Source organism: Raphanus sativus, chromosome 4 (assembly GCF_000801105.2).
Source record: "Raphanus sativus cultivar WK10039 chromosome 4, ASM80110v3, whole genome shotgun sequence".
Classification (NCBI taxonomy): domain Eukaryota; kingdom Viridiplantae; phylum Streptophyta; class Magnoliopsida; order Brassicales; family Brassicaceae; genus Raphanus; species Raphanus sativus.
Window position 1 is genome coordinate 21,988,171 of NC_079514.1, and position 19,943 is coordinate 22,008,113.

The window sequence follows — 19,943 nt, forward strand, 5'->3', positions numbered from 1 at the left end:
TTTACCGACTCATCTGTACTTCTTTGGACCCGCTTCTTCAGCTCTATCATTTCATTCTTTAGAAGTTCAAACTGATAGATCCCATTGGGTTTGGAATCCAAGCTATCAGCGTTTTCTCTGGATCTCTCAGTACGTTCATCTGCCTGCTTATTGTCAAAAAAGCCCAAAGATATTAACACAGCATCTTCTCACTTGGTTAAAATCAAATTCGAAATATCAAATACAAAGATATTATGTGTAAGATATGCTTCACATTAGATAGGAAATTAAAGAATACCAATAAGTTTGGAGCAGACTTTCTCACTGGGCGCTCAAAGAAACCCCAGAATCCACGATTCCTACTGATGTAGATGCAAGAAAGTACATAAGTTGAGCAAGATAATAAATGTGAACCTACAGCATATAACTCATAAACACAAAAAAATATATACAATAACAGAACCTGCAAACATACCTTGTGCCTTGATCTACAGAACTAATTGGATGTTTGTTTTCATTCTTAGACTCTCCTCTTCATTCTTTTTTTCTAGGCATCAGTCGATTACGTTAGTTTAAACCCTTCACAAACAAACAAAAATTAATTATTAGAGTGCAAAGAAACAAAAGAAGACTTCTTTCATGGGTTATGTAAAGATGTTATTTGTTGTGCTTGTAAAGGAAATAGATTAAACAGAACCTGGCAAGTCAGTTTTTGTGTAGGCCAAATCAGATTGTTTCAAAGTTGCGGAACCACCGGAAGATTTTTGTCGGTTCCGTTCAACCGTCGCAGCAATCTCAACGAACATGGTTTGGTCTATAAAATTAATTGCAACAGAGGCGTCAACATAGATGATTCGTGTAACATAAGAAACGCTTGGCTAATAAAACGACAGTGAACCTCAAACCAATTAGTTATTTTCCAATGAAAAAAATCTCAAGTGGCAGATTGAATTTAGGATGCGCCAAAACATAAGCTTCTGGAATAAATCAAGTGAAAGATGAATGATATTACAATGGTGAGGGAAGGAAGGAAGGACTCACAAAGGTTGTAACTTTCAACCCAACTCGTAGATGTAAGGACATCGTGATCAAAGATCCACACATGCTGCATCAGCCTGTATCTCTTACCTCGTCCTGAATAAACACACACAGAGCTATGAAAGGGTACAAAAAAAAACAAAGTACTTAGGCAGCTATCTGGAATCTAAACAGTTCAAGAAGGTTCTAGATAAAAACACTAAGAAAGAAAGAAAGATTCTGAATGCCACTCAAAACATTAACAGTAGGAAGCTGACTTACTTTTGGTCGAAACATGCAGGAAGGTTAATGGAGGGGCACATGTCAATCACATAAAATAAAATGACAAACTTAACTTACATTAGCTTTAGTGGCCTCTGAAGTAAAGTATGTGGTGAGGAGGCCATTCAGTTTGGGTATAATATCAACTCTGCCACGGGATTGTCTTTGAGAAGACCCGTTGCTAATACTTCTTCCTGAAAAAAGCCAATTAACAAAAGCTTTGATACAAAAAGACATAATGAAGATGTGAAGATATGGTTCATAGATAAGCTTTATACCTTCATTGCTTCAGATCTTGAAGTTGCGTCAACAGCAAGAACAGCTCTTCGAGCTGTCGCACAGTCTGTCTACCAGTTCATATGGCAGCGATTCTCCTCTATGCTGCTGTGTGAACCTGAAGAAAGCTAAGAAGAGTAACCCCAAAATCCAATCTTCAAGTTTGATGCTTTAAACAAAAGCGAAAATAGGTTTCTATATACCTTATGACTGAGACGTCGCTGCAAGGGTTAACACTCCCTCACTGATAAAGTGTAATTAGAAGCAACTTAATGCCATAAAATGCTATGTAATCAGATTAATAGAGATAAGAGAAGGAAGATACTCCATTGAACGCTTACTCCAAACAATCCTTAGGCCTAAAGACGTTTAATGATCCTTCCACGACGCATCACCGACAACTTTTCCAATTTATCCAGTGAGATGGTTATTGTCCTGGCGAAGATGTTGATGGAAGAGTAAGACTCGAGTAGTAAATCCACAGACAACGAACAGGGAAGATAAAAGGAGCTACTTCTTCGCCGGAGAGAGAAGAGATGATCGCGGCGTAAGCTTTGTAGGAGAAATCATAAAGAAGAAATTGATGGATCGAGATGTAGTGGAGTATTGATTGTGGAGAAGTGGATCGATAGAACTGAATCGCTTTGGTATCAAACGGTGAAGACGAAGAGGCAGAGGCGCGTAAGGGAAAACCGATAGACAAAGTCCAAGTGTAAAGCAGACGAAGCCCAGCGTAAAGCACCTAAGGCCCAAACGCAAATCAATAGACTTAAACCTATCTGATGTGTTTTTAATGAAATGTTCTGATTGGCCGAATTAATTAAATGACGTGGACATGCTCAGGGAGCTTCATATCTTCCTTTTAGTAGTGTAATAGATTTGAATGTTTAGGCATTCTCTTAAATATAATTCTAAATAGAGAAAATGACCTAAATAGCACTAACCCAAGTTTTTGTTCCCAAAGTAGCACTCAAAACCTAAAGTCACAAAAATAATTTTCATTAAGGGTGTCGTTTACCCTTATGCCCTCCCCTTTGATTCTTCTTTGATTGAGTAAATAAAGCAAAATTTGAGATTTTGAAATCTCTCTGTCGTCGTCTCCTTCTTTGCAGGAATCTCCGTCTTCTTCTCCTTTCCGTCGTCTCTTCTTCTCCTTTCCGTCGTCTCTTCTTCGTCGTCTCCTCTCCGCCATCTCCTCTTCGTAGTCGTCGTTGTCTTCTTCTCTTCGTCATCCATCGTCGTCTTCTAGTGTTCATCGTCTGTTACCTCTTGTTCATTGAGTGATAGTGCTTGCTGGTGTTTCGAATTTGATTTATCTGATTCCGTTTGTTGATTTGATGTTTATTCTTCTTCGTGGTGTTTAGATCTGTTGACGAGAAACTACAACACCGATCAGAAATTCAGCATGTCCACCTACAGTTCCTCCGGCATGGTACGTATCCCATCGATATTACATCCATACTATTCTCAGATTCTCGATTTCGATGCCAGTTGGATCTATTGATTATCAACGAGTGATGTATCATTTTATAGCTGTGATAGTATTCCGCGTCGTTTGCATTTAGCTGCATTGAAAGGCATATGATGCCGTTTTTTCAACTAAATTATTCGGGATACTTTTCCTAATCACGTATTAAGCCTTCTAGAACGCGTTGACTATTGCAGGTTAATACTGATTCAGCTAGCTGTAACAATCAGGTTTCTTATACATTTGCTTCACTTGTTCCTTTGAATACCAATTCAGTGCTTCGTTGTACTGTGCAGAGAGGAGAACATGTACATCGTCCCTAATTTTGTTTTTGGTTTTTGTTGTGTGTTGTATGATTTCTTTAGACCGTTCAGGATATGATTCTTAACCAAGTACTTATTTGTTGTTCTATTTTGATTGAATGTTATAATATCCATTGTGTGGATGGACCATAACCAAGTACTTAACCAAGTACTAGACAAGTCCAACAAATACAAGAGGAAGTCCAAGGAGGTTTACATCCGGTCTACATCGGTTCATCTACAAACCGGTCCGAGATCAGAAGACTCAGTCAACCTTGGAATCATCACCTTGACCAAGTCTTCATGTATGACATCAATGTAGTCAATGTAATTAATGTGTAGATTTTATTCTTTGTAAAGCATTTTGTAAACCCTTGTACAAACCACTATATAACGTGGTGTTGGCTAATGAGAAATACACACAACATTCCTCACAATTCACTCTCCACATTTCACACAGATTACAACACGTTATCAGCACGAATGTGCTCTCCACCTGAGAAGTCTCTCTCCACCTGAGTTCTCTTTTCCGGCCACAAAATTCTAAATCCAGGCGCAACTTTAAACCGCCGTATCTCTCAAACCCTGTGGAGACAGAAGACGATCCACCTATCAATCTGAAGCCCAAGACGAGAGGAATCCGTTGCCGAAGACGGCTTGTCGATCCGATCTCTGACGCGTCGTCAATCGCATAAACTATCCGCACCGCCGACTCATGGTTTTCCGGCCAGCTCCTCCACCTCTCTCTCAACTAGCTCACCGTGGATCAGCTCTCTCTCTCATGGTGGTCCATTCAGATTCTTGTGGTGTAAAATGGTAAACTAATCTATCCATAAAATCTAAGAACACCATTATATCTGAAAAGAAATCTAAGGATCTATATGAATCCATAATATTAATCTTGTTTCTATGATCCATTGATCCATAAGAAACTTGATTCTGAATTATTTTGAATCCATAAAAGTTATAATTCTCTAAAAGTTCTAAGTATCTCAAAAACAGATTAAAATATCTAAAGATCTATATGAATCTTGATTATAAAATTCTTATAAAATAAAATGTGAAATCCTATATCTCCTTCTTGGTTTGTAAGCTATAAATCGGCTCTACCTTTCTCCTATATGATCCGGCCTTAAATCCGGATTTGTCTAAAGGATTGAAACCAATAATCAAACCTTTGTTCATTCGCATCACCAGCTGTTCCAGCAGGTTGTATAAGTCGTTTATCAATACCATCAAAACCCTTAAACCTTGGTTTTCAACCAGCAAAATCGAAAATCCAAAGATCAAAACCATGAATCCAGTCAACCAAAAATAAAATCGATATTAAAACCAATTGATTGCATATCTTTGACTGTCATTGCTTGCTCTGCTTTGATTTTTATAAATGCATATTTGATTTTAATGAATGCATATCTTTGACTGAAAATGTTTATAAAAGTTTTATATCATATAGTCTTGTTTAAATTGATATGTCATAAAATAAAGTATGTCTTGAAATCATTTGATCATATTGTTGCATATCAATCCAACCTTGAATAGATTTCATATCATATTGAATATTGATCATATAGGTTGCTAGTTAAATATTGATCTAGTACAATGCTTGAAATTGATGATTAAATTATAGTAATCTTGTTGCATACTTGATAGCATCAGTTTAGTAAATTCGATATTTGAATCATCTTGAATCATCTTGAACCAACTTTGAATGCAATTGTCATATTGTTTAAAATCTGACCATGCATAATTGTCATATTGCTAAGACTGATTTTATGTTTGCATATCTTTGACAATCCTGATAATAGTTCATATAAATTAAAATGGTTCATATTGCTTACATCTAAATGGTTCACACTGCTTGCATATAATTAGACCAAATCGGTTTTCATTTAAACTTAGCATGTTTGCTTTGATTGAAATCATAATCCTGTTTAAATCGATCAAACATGGATTAGTAAATTGTTAGATCATTCACATATCATGAACCGATCATTTCCATGCATCTTCTTGTCATATAGTTTTATTAAGAACTAAGCATGCTTGTCTTTATTAAAATAGAACCTGCTTTGAAACCAATTGATTGAAAATCCAATTGAATTTGGTTTCCTTAAAATTATAAATTTTCTTGTCTTGGTTTACCCTATTAAGGGGGGAAGGGATCGATTATTATTTTATGATCTTTGAAAATCAAGTATCCTCTTGCATTAAGAATCACATTTATATTATTTTGGTCCAATGCTTAGGACAGAACATCCGATTAGTTCTTGATCCATGCATTTATCATTCGACCATTGTGATCCTGCTTGATCCCATTTTGATTATTGATCCTTATTCAAATCCTAAAGGGCCTTAATACCCTATATATATATAATCCATCCAAATATGAATTATAATTAAAAGGATCACTAGATGCAGTGATCAATTGATCATTGTCATACTAGAAATGCTTAAAGCAATTACATTATATGATTTGGGGGAAGCCTTATTAAACATTATTAAATCATATAAATTAAGGCTTCTATTGCTTACATAAATTCTTGATGCTTGAAAGCAATGTTAAATATTCAGATGTTGAAAATCATCTTGAAATCTAAATCTTGGTGACTGTATCTAAATTTCTCACTTTTGACATAGATACAAGGCGATTTTCTTAAATCATACGCCATCACCTTACTGAAAGTCTCAATGATCAATATCTCACTATTGAGAATCCTCTGGACCTTTGGATAGAACTGAAATCCAGATATGATCACCATTGTACGGTGCTATTACCAAAGGCCCTATATGATTTGAGGGATCTAAAGACCCAAGACTATAAGTCTGTGGATGAGTATAACTCGGCTCTATTCATGATAGTCTCAAAGTTGAAACTGTGTGGAGAGACTATCACATATGCTGACATGTTAGAGAAGAAATTCTCTACATTCCACAAGCAATGCTTTGCTTCAGCAATAATACCGAGAAATGGGTTCCTCCACATATGCAAATTTAATCTCTTGTTTGTTGCTTGCTAAGCAAAAAAATGAGTTACTCATGAGGAATAGTGAGATGAGGCCTCCTGGATTTTAAGGCATTGCCTAAGGAACATACGGCCACAGAGCCAAATGAAAGAGTCAAACCATGGCCATGTGAAAGGCCATGGAAGATGGCAAGGGTGTGCGTGGATATCACCCACAGTCACTCCATAGTCGAGGCCGAGGCCAAGGTTATCAACCTAGCCGTGGGTATAAGTCCGATTTTTAATACCCATGCCTCGACCAAATCTGCTTGCCATCGGTGTGGGATGAATAATCATTGGGCCGACCGATGTAGAACTCCCAAACACTTTATTGAACTCTACCAGGAGAGCATAAAGGGATAAAACCCTATGACCCATTGGGTCCATCTAGATGGTGCGAATAATTTCGACCATGAGAATGATGATCAACTTGAATACGAGACTTCATATTGCCTTAAAGAGGCCAATTAGATTTCGACATCATTTTACTTTGTCTTTGTTCTCTATTGTGGACCAAGCCACATTACATTATGAGACAAAAGATATTTTATTCAAGGTCATGGCTAGTCTAACCTCATGATGTATAAAGGCACGCATCTAAAAATCTATGATGCATTACATTCCACATAAATCAAAGTGGAATTTATCAAAGCTTCAAAGACATTCATATGAATGGTCTACATATTGAAACTATGGGCAAATGAAAGAAAGGATTCCTTATGATTTATGAAAATTCCCAAGGCCAAAGGAAAGTCCTAGAGACTATACCTACTATATCTATAGGCCTTCTTTGAGCCAAGATAAATATGATTGTGGGTTAATACCCCAAATCACTTTCCAAAGAGTTCAGAGAAGCCTTTAATATATGGCACGACATGCTCGGCCATCCAAGCTCTATTATGATGCATAAAATACTCTTGAACTCAACTGGACATTCCTTGAAAGAAAGGAAAAGAGGTCCGACCAAGGCATTGCCTAAAAGGCATTATATTCACCCTATAAGACCCATTGAATTAAGAAGAGAATATGGTTTCCAACAATGGGCAAAAAGAAATAAGAGTACCTAAATTAAAAATCGCCTAAGTGGTCGAGACTACATTCTCTATTGATCTAGAGATCAATATGATATTAGGCAAATAGCCAGGGTAATCATGTTTCATTGACCCACGAAACTTATCACTTAGATGGCATTACCATACTTAGCCATCTGGATTATGATGCAAATATTTAAAAGGGCACAAAAGCTATCCCATAAGATCTCACGTTTGTGCAATATATATCTATGCACAAGGGAATTTATTGTCACAAGCACCACGAATTAGAGTATGTTCATGAGGGGGAGTGAGGACAAATCCCATGATACATGACCATACTAAAATCCGTGAAACATGGTCCACAACCATATTACATATTGGTTGAATTTATGACATTATGACCATTACCTATAAGGTTCAAAATCTAAAAGTCCATATGCTTGGGGACATCATGAGTTATAAAAGATTAACTTGCATCAGGCCATAGATATTATATCAGGCCATATAAGTGATAATAAATATTCCCACCTCAGACTAATACGGGTCATGAGTCCAGACATATATCATATTAAGATATTATGAATTAAGATATTAATATTGAATCCACCACAAATATATGTGCCATCTAAAGATCAGATGATCTTAGAATCTCATAAGGAGGATTGGGGAATATATGTTGGATATATATTATGAATATACTTTCTCCATAAGATTAAAAGAAACCTTGAGACAAAATGGGTGATTTAATCAGAGACCAAGGAACAAGGATTACATAGAGTTTATGAATCCCAATATCCAACATTTGAAAGGAGAAGTAGTAAGCTGGTAAAGAATGGTATCAACCATCATTGTCTTGGCAAAGATCCTCGGACTAGAAAAGATTTATAGACGTCCATATGCTAAAAATGATAGCAAAATAAAATGCCAGACACATTGACCCGAGAAATAATGACTATGTCATCCCAGCTTAGCACCACACGGTTTTGATGTCTTAAAGACACAACCAAGTTGCTACAGAGTCTAATATAAGACCGAATATATGTTCCAAAAGGAACCTCGGAAATTAAAGAAAGGTGCAAAAGGAAACCGAGGTCATAGATTTTTCCAGACAAGGCCGGAATGGCTATGCCTAAGGTACCTACTAATGGGGTTCGGGACGCTGAGCCTCTTGGTACTGAAGACATAGACATTAACAATGATGAGATCTCAATGAATTATTTGATGTCTGGAAGGAAACCATATATATATAAAAATGTGTCGACACATACATTAATATAAAAGCGCAAACATGTAGCACATGAATAATGAATCGAGGATCATGAACCCACACAAGAGTACTCATAATAATGAATAAAGAAAGAAACGTGGGGTTTCTAAAGTGACAAATAAAAAGCGTATTGAATTGGCCATGAATATGTAAACGCCATATGATGCCCAGTGAATAAATAAATCCTGAAAGAAGGATAAATCGTGAGACAGACCAAGGGAGGTCTATATAATCCAAAGTGGTGGATAATACTACATATGTCACTACATATAATGTCTGGAAGAAATTCAAAAGATGTAGTATGCTATATATGAATCACTGGATGATGATAATATTATTGGTACCTAAAAGGTTTACCAAAATATACTGAGCTCAGAATCATAAGATGAGAAAAGAAGTTCTCATGAACAGCATTTTCCTAAAGCTGTCCATGGACTGAATTAAGTTGCTACATATAAGCAAATGAAAAAGTTCTATAAGAACAATTCAAATCAGTCCATAGAGGAATTTTAAATTCCTTGTGTTATACTAACCAGCCTAAGATAGGTTAAATGGTTATTCATTAAACCTTAGAAAGGTTATAGACCATCACCACAAATTAGCCAAATTTTGGTAATACTTATGGTTGGTCAAAATTCTCAGCATGAACCAACCAAGCTGTGGTATGAATGAATAAGCTATCATAAAGATAAGCTATAAGATCAAAGTTCATCTTTGAACAAAAAGGTGTAGGACCGCATTATGCGTCCATATGCGACCCAACGGGTCCGACCATATTATAAGATTTGGTCCATGATAAAGCTGTAGATCATGGATGTCATTAGACATAAATTTGAGGATCAATTAGATCAATTCTATGTCATGACCATGTCCGGCCTAAGATCAGTTCAATCGTCCATATATATATATATATATATGTGTGTGTGTGTGTACGAATTGCCGGCACACTAAGACTGCAAAATGTCTTAGATCGATCATAGATAAACTATGGATATAAAGATCATGATCTAACCGACATGACCTATATATAAAGTTGTCTATGGCAAATAATATTATACTCATAAAGCTAAGGCATGTCCATAAGTCCTAAAGAGCTAAGTAGCTCATACTTGATATAATGATGATCCATATTATATAAAGGATCTAAAGTACTAGCCGACCAATATTAAGGAAAGTCATATAAGAGTGATTTGGTCAAAGACCATAATCAAACGACCAGAGTATAAAATAGTACTCCCTCCGTTTCATATTATTTGTCGTTCTAAGTCTTTGCACACAGATTAAGAAAACATTTAATTTTACATATTTCCAAAATAAAAATACTATTACCAATACACATCAACCAATATAAAAATAGAATAGAGAATATTTTCAATAAATTTTGCATTGAAAACCGAGAACGACACTTATTTTAAAACAAAAATTTTGCTCTAGAACGACATATAATTTGAAACGGAGGGAGTACATTTTATCTAAAGTACTAAAGTGGTCGATATCAAAGTGGTACATTTCCTAAAGTACCATCAGGATTCTAAGAGACATGATATGTCCGAACAATACAAGATTGTTCAAGTAAGAATCCATGAACATCTATTCAGCAAGTGATGTTCAAATCAGGGGGAGTAGTATGTGTTGTACTCTTTTTCCTTAACTATGGTTTTATCCCAATGGGTTTTCCTAGTAAGGTTTTAATGAGGCAACATTAAGCATATTATGAACTCATATGGTTATGGCATCCAAGGGGGAGTGTTATAATATCCATTGTGTGGATGGACCATAACCAAGTACTTAACCAAGTACTAGACAAGTCCAACAAGTACAAGAGGAAGTCCAAGGAGGTTTACATCCGGTCTACATCGGTTCATCTACAAACCGGTCCGAGATCAGAAGACTCAGTCAACCTTGGAATCATCACCTTGACCAAGTCTTCATGTATGACATCAATGTAGTCAATGTAATTAATGTGTAGATTTTATTCCTTGTAAAGCATTTTGTAAACCCTTGTACAAACCACTATATAATGTGGTGTTGGCTAATGAGAAATACACACAACATTCCTCACAATTCACTCTCCACATTTCACACAGATTATAACATTGAAGTTGTTTTGTAGCACTATGGAAGTTCTTTGCGTCTGTGGACAATGGATTTCAAAAAAATCTGTCAAGTGGGAGTTTCAAGTTGATTTGAACAGGAATGCTTCTTTTATTTCTATAGGAGAAGATCTTCACTATGAAGATTTGATCAATATTGAATCAGAGGGATATGAGATTTTAGAGGGATATAAGTGATTTAAATTTTTCATGTAAGGGTGATAGAGATGATGTCTCAAATAGAGGAAGGAATAGCATAGAGAAGAAGAAGACAAACAGATCTGAGACAGTAAAAAGATAAAAAAAAAGAATTGTATTAATTTTTAACCATTGGATTTACTGAATAGAATAAGTGATGGACGGTGAGAATTTGATGAGGAGTGATCCTTGCCACACCAATTTCAACCAATCACAAATAACCACTCTCATTTATTGTTTTTATTCTTTTAGTTTATTAATCTTTATATATAACTGAAGAAAATAATAAAATTTAAAATATAAGTCTATGTTTAATAATCTGAAATTGAAATTGAAAAATGTTAAATTCAAAATTTTGATTTTATTATGCTAATATTTACTATATATAGTAACTAGATTTGTGTATTTAAATTTAAAGTTTTGTATTTATGATATAAGAAAATTATTTGAAATATTGGGTTTAGGTTAAGATTTGAGAGAAAAATTTAAAACATAAACTGTGTCTATGTTTAAGATTTAGTGTTTAAATTTATAAATGTTATTTGTGTTTAGATTAGGATATGGAGTACAAGATTTAATTTGTGTTTTAGGGTTTGGAGTATAGTCTTTTAGATTTAGATTTAAGATGTGAGATTAAATTTTAAGAATAAGTTTAAGATTTGAGTTTAAGTATGAAAATATTAGATTTTGATGTTTTTAGTTAGAGTGTAGAGTAATTTGGAGTATGGTTTTGATTGAGAGTTTAGGGTTTGGGTTTAGATTTAGAATTTGAAATTAAAATTTTGAAAATATTAAAATTGAATCTATACTTAAGATTGAGGCTGTAGTATATGAAAAATTAAAAGTTTAAAGTTTGTGTGTTATACTTTAGGGTTTAAAATATATTTAGGATTTCAAAAAGATACAAAACGTGGTAAATCATGGCATTTCGTAGCAAAAAGTTTTTTTTTTGCAAATTAGTTATGATTTTAACCACATTTTATTTCTTAGCAACCTTGCCACAAAATTTTCGTAGCAAAATCGTGACTAAATAGTTGTTACAAAATAAAATGTGGTTAAAATTGTAGCTATTTTAGCCATGTTTTGTTCCGTAGCAATTTCATAGCTTTTTTTTGCTACGATTTACACACGAAAAAACTACGTTTTTTATTCTGTGGCATTTTCGTAGCAATTTCGTGGCTTTTACAAATTTGCTACGAAATTTCTGTGGCTATTGTTAAAGATGGTGTATGTTCTTCGACAAGGTCCATCATGTGGTATGTTATAATACTCAAACTCAAACTCTCTATCCTCGTGGTATGTTGAAAGTGGATTTGAGAAAAGCCTTTGACTGTGTTAGATGGGATTTTATCCTAGCTTCTCTCCGTGCAGTAGCTGTTCCTGATTCCTATTCCTATATCAGACTGATCTCGGAGTGCTTGTCTACTGCGTCGTTCTCTGTTTCAGTTAATGGAGTATCGGGGGGGGGGGGGTTCTTTAAAAGCACGAAAGGGATTCGGCAAGGCGACCCGTTGTCTCCATATGTTTTTGTGCTAGCAATGGAGTGTCTGTCCCGTTTGCTCTTGTCGCGTTATGATGCAGGAAGCATTGGTTACCATCCGGGAACAGAGCATTTAAAGATCTCTCACCTAATATTTGCTGATGACGTCATGGTTTTCTTTGATGGAACTTCTAACAGTTTCCATGGTATTGCTGAGTGTCTTGATGACTTCGCCTCTTGGCCAGGATTTCACATGAACATGACCAAGACTGAGCTCTTCACCTCGGGTTTAGACCAAAGTGAATCCACTACTGTTGCTAACTATGGATTCACTTCTGGTAAACTTCCAATCAGGTATCTCGGTCTTCCTCTAATGAGTCGTAAACTGAAAATCTCGGAATACTCTCCTTTGATGGCCAAGATCACCAAGAGCTTACAGTCTTGGTCAGCCAAGCTCCTCTCATTCGCTGGTAGATTACAGCTGCTCAAGACAGTCATATTTGGCACGGTTAACTTCTGGTTCTCGACGTTCATTCTGCCTAAAGGTTGCATCAAAGACATTGAATCTCTCTGTTCTCGTTTTTTATGGTCTGGAAATATAGAAAAAAGAGGCATAACAAAAGCGGCCTGGTCTACGGTTTGCCTCCCCAAGGATGAAGGTGATCTAGGTTTGAGAAGTTTCACCATCTGGAACCAAGTGTTATGTCTTAAATTCATCTGGTTATTGCTTTCTAAATCACCCTCCCTGTGGGTTGACTGGCACTGGTTCATTCACTTGGAGGATAAATCTTTCTGGAAAATTGAGGCCTCTTCAAATGACTCTTGGGCATGGAGGAAATTACTGGATCTCCGTCCACTGGCGCTTCAGTTTTGAAAAATGCATCTTGGGAATGGCCTCTCCACGAGTTTCTGATACGATATTTGGACCCGATGGGTCAACTCTCCACTTTCTTAGGACCGGCTGGACCTCGTGTGTTGAAGTTCAGAGAGAATACAATTGTGGCTGAAGCTATCTCAGGAAGTTCATGGACATTACCACATCCAAGATCACAGCAGGAACTACTCTTACTGTTCCCTTATCTCCTGATGGTGATGATGTGTTTGAATGGGTTGCTGGTGACTCTCCCTTACGTGTGTTCAGGTCATCCACAACGTGGGAAGTGCTTCGACCCCGACAGGAGAAACAGGATTGGGTGGACATTATTTGGTTCAAGGGAGCAGTGCCTAAGCACAGCTTCACGATGTGGGTGATGAACTACGACCGGTTACCGACAAGATCAAGGTTCGCTGGATGGGGAATGATGGTATCTGCGAAATGCGCTTTCTGCTCCAGATATGATGAAACTAGAGACCACCTCATGTTAACCTGTGAGTATAGCCAATACGTCTGAACGGAGGTGCTCCGGAGATGCCAATCGCTGTCAACGCCACTCACCAACTGGTCTGATAACTCTTGTCTTGGATCACCCTCCAAGAAGCTAACTTTACTCCGAAAGCTTGCTTTTCAAACCACTATTTTCCATCGCTAATGGTGTTGTGGCTGAGATAAGGTTCTTCTTTGAAGGTTGTAATCTCTATGGTCCATTTTGTTTTTTATCTCTTTTTTTGCCAAGGTGGTTTCAAACTTAAGATCTATCTTGTAAAATCTTCTTTTCATTATATGATATTTACATTTTAGCAAAAAAAAAGATTCATCATGTAAATGAAGTCGGCTCAATAGTAAAAAGAGAAGTGGTTAGATAAAGCCAAGTCGGCATCGAAAAAAAAACTAGCCGAATTCCTCCTATAAATAGAGAGGAAGTCACTTGAAGGAAGATTATTCACAAACACACGAAGTCAGCATAAGAACTAGGATTTAGAGATTTATTGCTTTAAGTATGTTCTTGACGAGTTCATCGTCTCTTAAGCCTATTTCTTGTTATTTTCCTCGCAAATCTTTATAATAAACATGTTTCAAATAACTTACCATCGAATTCATGTTTCATCTTGAACACAAGTCGAATTCAGATTCAGTAAAAGTGAAAGAAGATCCATATAATTAAAGAATGGAGAAAAAGAGAGAACGTGTCTGGAAAAAAGAAAGAAAGAGAAATGATAATTTTGTTTTCAATGCATATTATACATCGAATATCTTAACTACTACTAACTAGCTATGTTTGTACATTTATTTGTAAAATTGTTTAAAGTTATTGCTGCTAGTTTCTCTATAAAATGAATAGTGTATGAGTATAAATAGATTATATAATCCACAGTACCGTTCCCAGTACTTTCTTTTACATGTCAGTCATATATTGTCACGACTCATATTTATTTCTACGTAAGGTTAACAGATATTTCTTACTACTAATCCAGTAATATGTGATCATATATTATTTTTTCCTTCTGGATCTTTCCTCAAAATTGATTTCAATGGTTTTAGAGATATAACCTCATGCTCGAAGGAATCAAAACTTCCTTTCGATGTCTTCTTCTTAATTTTCCTTGAACTTATTCGTATCTCGTCAACTTCTTCCTTTATACTTACAATTTTTCTTGGAGCCTTTTCTTTTGGTTGGCGTAACTCTAATTGTTCTCCGTCGACTGATAACATTTCATTTTTCTCCATGATGTTTTCAACACCACATATGATGTTAGAGCCAATATCAGATTTTTTTTCTGGTCGTTCGATTGAACCAAGTAGTAATGGATGGCCAAGAGTTACTTTCTTCAAAGCTTGCGTGGCTAATAACTTCACCAATAAATCATAGAATCGTCCGCAGATACTGAGTGGGGGTTGAAGTTCTTGCTCTTTGCTTTCCATTTTTTTATGGAGTAAAAAGAAAAGCATGTTTCTGTTCTAATTTGAGATTAGATGTTTGGCTCATAATGTTACAGAAACAAAAACCATAAAAGCAATAGTCCATAGTTAATTATCAAGATATCTTTAACGTGTAAGAGTGGTCAACTTTGGGGAGGAGAACAAGATCAAGAATCAGCGAAGAAACAAGTTTGGGTTAAGAAACGTAGTAATCTGATTCTTTGTTTTCACATGAAGATAGAAGTTTTAGTAAAACTTAACAAGTGATGTCTTCTAAATTACTAATACAAGTTTGGGACAATTATATTCTTCCAAATCCCAATTCAGAGAAAATAAAAATATATTTTGCTTTAAGAAAAGATATATTTTGTTTTAAGAAAAGTTAATATAAAAATAAGATGGAAGTGACACTCTTTCATCGATTATTTATAGAAAAAGAACTTATGAAAAATGATATTCTTTGACATTTGATTTTAATTAAGGGAAAATGTATAGTTTTAACAGATAAACTAGATTTTTGACCCGCACGCCTGTGCGGGTGTATATTTTTATAAAATATGTGTGTGCACTACAAGAAAACACGGGCTTAGCGACGAAAGTTAGCGACGAAATAATTTCCTCGTAAAATTACGAGGCCTTTACGAGGAAGTTACGTGAAAAGACAATAAACACGTTATTTCGTCGTTAATTAACGACGAAAGAGTTTCGTCGTAAACCAAACGTAAAGGAACGTCGTTTTTACGAGGAAACAGCATTTCGTCGTAATAAACACGTAATAATTAACGTGTAATTAACGAGGAAAATATTTACGTGGTTTTTGCGAGTGTTACCTAATTTTAGGTGACACACGTTTTTTATCTTGTCTAACTACCCATATTTCGTCGTTAATTCGTAGTAAAATCTCACCTACCAATTTCGAATTTTCCTATAAATATGTCATTTGAGGAACATTTGAAACACACCACATGCAAAAGAAAAAAAAATCTAAAAACGTGAAAAAAAAAATGTCTGGTGATGGAAATTATTTAGAGTTGCGGAGATGGATGTACACGCATAGAGATGCTAACGGGAGAGTGACGAAAGAGTATCTGGAAGGACTAGAGACATTTATGCATCAAGCAGATTCTACACCGCTCGCCCAAGAAAGCGGTAAGATGTTTTGTCCTTGTCGAAAATGCAACAATTCAAAACTGGCAACTCGTGAAAATGTTTGGAAGCATTTAATAAATAGAGGTTTCATGCCAAATTACTATATCTGGTTTCAACATGGAGAAGGTTATAATTATGAGAATGAAGCTAGTAGTAGTAATAGCAATTTTCAGAATGAACCGGTTGATCATTTGCATAATCAACATAGATACCATCAGGAGGAGCAGATGGTAGATAATTATGATAGGGTTCATGATATGGTAGCTGATGCATTTGTTGCTCATGATGATGATGAAGTTGAAGAACCTAACATAGATGCAAAAAAGTTTTATGAAATGTTAGATGCTGCGAATCAGCCACTTTACAGTGGTTGTAGAGAAGGTCTCTCTAAATTGTCGTTGGCTGCTAGAATGATGAGTATTAAAACTGATCATAATCTACCTGAAAGTTGCATGAATGCATGGACAGACTTGTTTAAAGAGTATTTGCCGGAAGACAATGTCTCTGCTGATTCTTATTATGAGATTCAGAAACTAGTTTATAGTCTGGGGTTGCCTTCTGAGATGATAGACGTTTGCATCGACAACTGCATGCTCTACTGGGGAGATGATGAGAAGTTAGAAGAGTGTCGATTCTGCAAGAAGCCACGATTCAAACCGCAAGGACGAGGACGTAATAGGGTACCGTACCAAAGGATGTGGTACCTACCAATTACCGACAGATTGAAAAGATTGTACCAATCTGAGGAGACTGCTGGAAAAATGAGATGGCATGCCGAGCATACTCAGACGGATGGTGAGATGACTCATCCATCAGATGCAAGAGCTTGGAAACATTTTAACAAAATATATCCACAATTCGCTAGCAATAGCCGAAATGTGTATATGGGATTATGCACGGACGGATTTAGTCCCTTCGGTATGTCAGGGAGACAATATTCATTGTGGCCAGTCTTTATGACGCCATACAACCTGCCTCCAGATATGTGCATGCAACGGGAGTTTCTGTTCTTGACCATATTAATACCTGGTCCGAACCATCCAAAAAGGTCTCTGGATGTCTTTCTACAGCCACTGATAAAAGAGTTGAAAGATTTGTGGGCAACAGGGGTGAGGACGTACGACTGCTCAACGAAGACAAATTTTACGATGCGAGCGATGCTTTTGTGGACCATAAGTGACTTTCCTGCTTATGGGATGTTGTCTGGGTGGACTACACATGGGAGATTATCTTGTCCATATTGTAATGGAACGACAGATGCATTTCAGCTGAAGAACGGTAGGAAGACAAGTTGGTTCGATTGTCACCGGCGATTTCTTCCCATTAATCATCCTTATCGAAGAAACAGGAAATTGTTTAGGCAGAAAAGGGTTGTGAGAGACACTCCTCCTCCGTATTTAACTGGAGAACAAATTGAACAGCAAATCGATTACTACGGAGCTCAAGAAACAGTTCGTTGTGGTGGTAATTGGCATGTTCCCGGTAATATGCCTGATTATTATGGAGTTCAGCACAACTGGCACAAGAAGAGTATATTTTGGGAGTTGCCGTATTGGAAAGATCTTCTTTTGCGCCACAACCTAGATGTGATGCATATTGAGAAGAATTTTTTTGAGAACATCATGAATACAATATTGAATGTTCCAGGGAAGACAAAAGACAATCAAAAATCGAGGTTGGACTTGCCTGATATTTGCTCAAGACCCGAGTTACATATAAAAAGCAATGGACAAGTTCCTGTACCGGTATTCAGATTGTCTTCAGAACAAAAGTCGGTCTTGTTCAACTGGGTTGCATCAGCAGTGAAGTTTCCTGATGGGTATGTTTCAAACCTCTCTAGATGTGTTGAAAAGGGCCAAAAGTTCTCCGGGATGAAGAGTCATGATTGTCATGTCTTTATGCAAAGACTACTTCCCTTTGCATTTGCGGAGCTACTTCCCACAAAAGTACATGAAGCACTTGCAGGTAATATATTATTACTCACACTAATTAATTTCTTAATTTATTTTTCAAAAATATGCACTAATAATTTGCTTAATTGTTTTTGGAATATACAAAGCCATTGGAGCATTTTTCAGGGACTTGAGCACTCGCACTCTTAAAGAGGATGTCGTAGAACAACTTCACGAGAACATTCCGATCTTATTGTGCAACTTGGAGATGATATTTCCTCCCTCATTATTTGACGTCATGGAGCATTTAGCTGTCCACCTCCCGTATGAGGCATTGCTTCGAGGACCAGTACATTATGGATGGATGTATCAGTATGAGCGGGCCATGAAATATTTGAAGGGAAAGGCAAAAAACCTCGCAAAGGTTGAAGGTTCTATAATTGCTGGAAGTTTGACGGAAGAAACATCTCACTTCACATCGTACTACTTTGCACCTAATGTACGGACCCGACAAAGAGCTCCAAGAAGATATGATGATGGTGGTGTTGCCCCAACATATGCAGTTGCTGGTGTTCCGGATATCTTTAGCCAGATTGGGCGAATGGGTGGGAAAACGAAAGAGGTTTGGTGGTCGAGTGATGAAGACGCCCATAGTGCACACACTTACATTCTACTTAATTGTGAGGATCCATTTATGCGCTATTTTGAAAGGTAACATATATGGAAAGTTCTAAACTAATTGTAATTAAAATATATTTTTCAAATGATGATATAACTAATAAAATATGTGCATTTTACAGCCTATTTGTTAGTCAAGTCCAAGAAGCTATCCCAGGCATATCCACAAGTGAGGTAGATAAAAGGAAAGATCGACACTTTATTAAATGGTTGAAGAGTCAGGTATTTACTCCAATCCGATATTTGTTTCGTCCACGGGGTGTAACGAAAGACGTTTGTTTCAATGTTCTCTTTAATTTAATTTTGCAGGTTGAATATGAGGATCCAGATTATCCCATATGGTTTCACGAATTAGTTCAGGGTCCACTTGCAAAGGTCACCACATCACCAATGTATTTCTCACGAGGCTTTACTTTTCATACGTACGAGTATGGTAAACACCGGGCGACCAGCAATTATGGAATTTGTGTGAAAGGCGAAACCGATTTCTACGGGATCTTGCAGGAGATTATTGAAGTGGAATTCCCTGGGTTATTGAAGCTGAAATGCGTCATATTCAAATGTGACTGGTTCGACCCCGTGGTCAACAGAGGTGTTCGATTTAACAAATTCGGTGTAGTTGCTGTCAATGGTGGAAGGAGGTACAACAAATTCGAGCCTTTCATATTAGCTTCGCAAGCAGACCAAGTTAGCTTCCTACCATACCCGAGGTTGCGAGAATCTGGAATAAGTTGGTTAGCTGTTATCAAAGTTACACCCCGTGGACGAATAATCGGTGGAGAAGAACCACCTTTGCAAGAAGAACACATCAATGAAGTCGAAGAACCTGAACAACAAATGGAAGACATCCTACTCATTGATCCGCATAATCATGAGTATGAAGATCTTCCCGACGATACCACTGACGATGCTGTTGAGGACGAGTTTAATGAAAGTGATGATGTTTCTAGTGTTGAAGAGAATGATGATGTATCTGAATGATGATGTAATTTTTAAAAAATATTATTTATTTTCAGACTTGATTAATGCA

At 36.5% G+C, this 19,943-nt stretch overlaps 3 protein-coding genes across 3 annotated transcripts; 2 read left to right on the forward strand and 1 right to left on the reverse strand.

The window, feature by feature from the left end:
- The first annotated feature begins 13,422 nt into the window (after positions 1-13,422).
- On the forward strand, positions 13,423-13,788 carry LOC108829018 (uncharacterized). The gene has a single exon (XM_018602667.2). It carries the CDS (start codon positions 13,423-13,425, stop codon positions 13,786-13,788), a length of 366 nt encoding a protein of 121 aa, XP_018458169.2.
- Positions 13,789-14,118: 330 nt separating this feature from the next.
- LOC108829020 (uncharacterized) lies at positions 14,119-15,251 on the reverse strand. Its single transcript, XM_018602670.2, has one exon. It carries the CDS (start codon positions 15,222-15,224, stop codon positions 14,760-14,762), a length of 465 nt encoding a protein of 154 aa, XP_018458172.1. The 5' UTR covers positions 15,225-15,251; the 3' UTR covers positions 14,119-14,759.
- A 508-nt stretch (positions 15,252-15,759) lies between these two features.
- LOC130510914 (uncharacterized) lies at positions 15,760-19,943 on the forward strand. Its single transcript, XM_057007628.1, has 4 exons — positions 15,760-18,308; positions 18,403-18,946; positions 19,036-19,135; positions 19,223-19,943. Exons 1-4 carry the CDS (start codon positions 16,160-16,162, stop codon positions 19,892-19,894), a joined length of 3,465 nt encoding a protein of 1,154 aa, XP_056863608.1. The 5' UTR covers positions 15,760-16,159; the 3' UTR covers positions 19,895-19,943.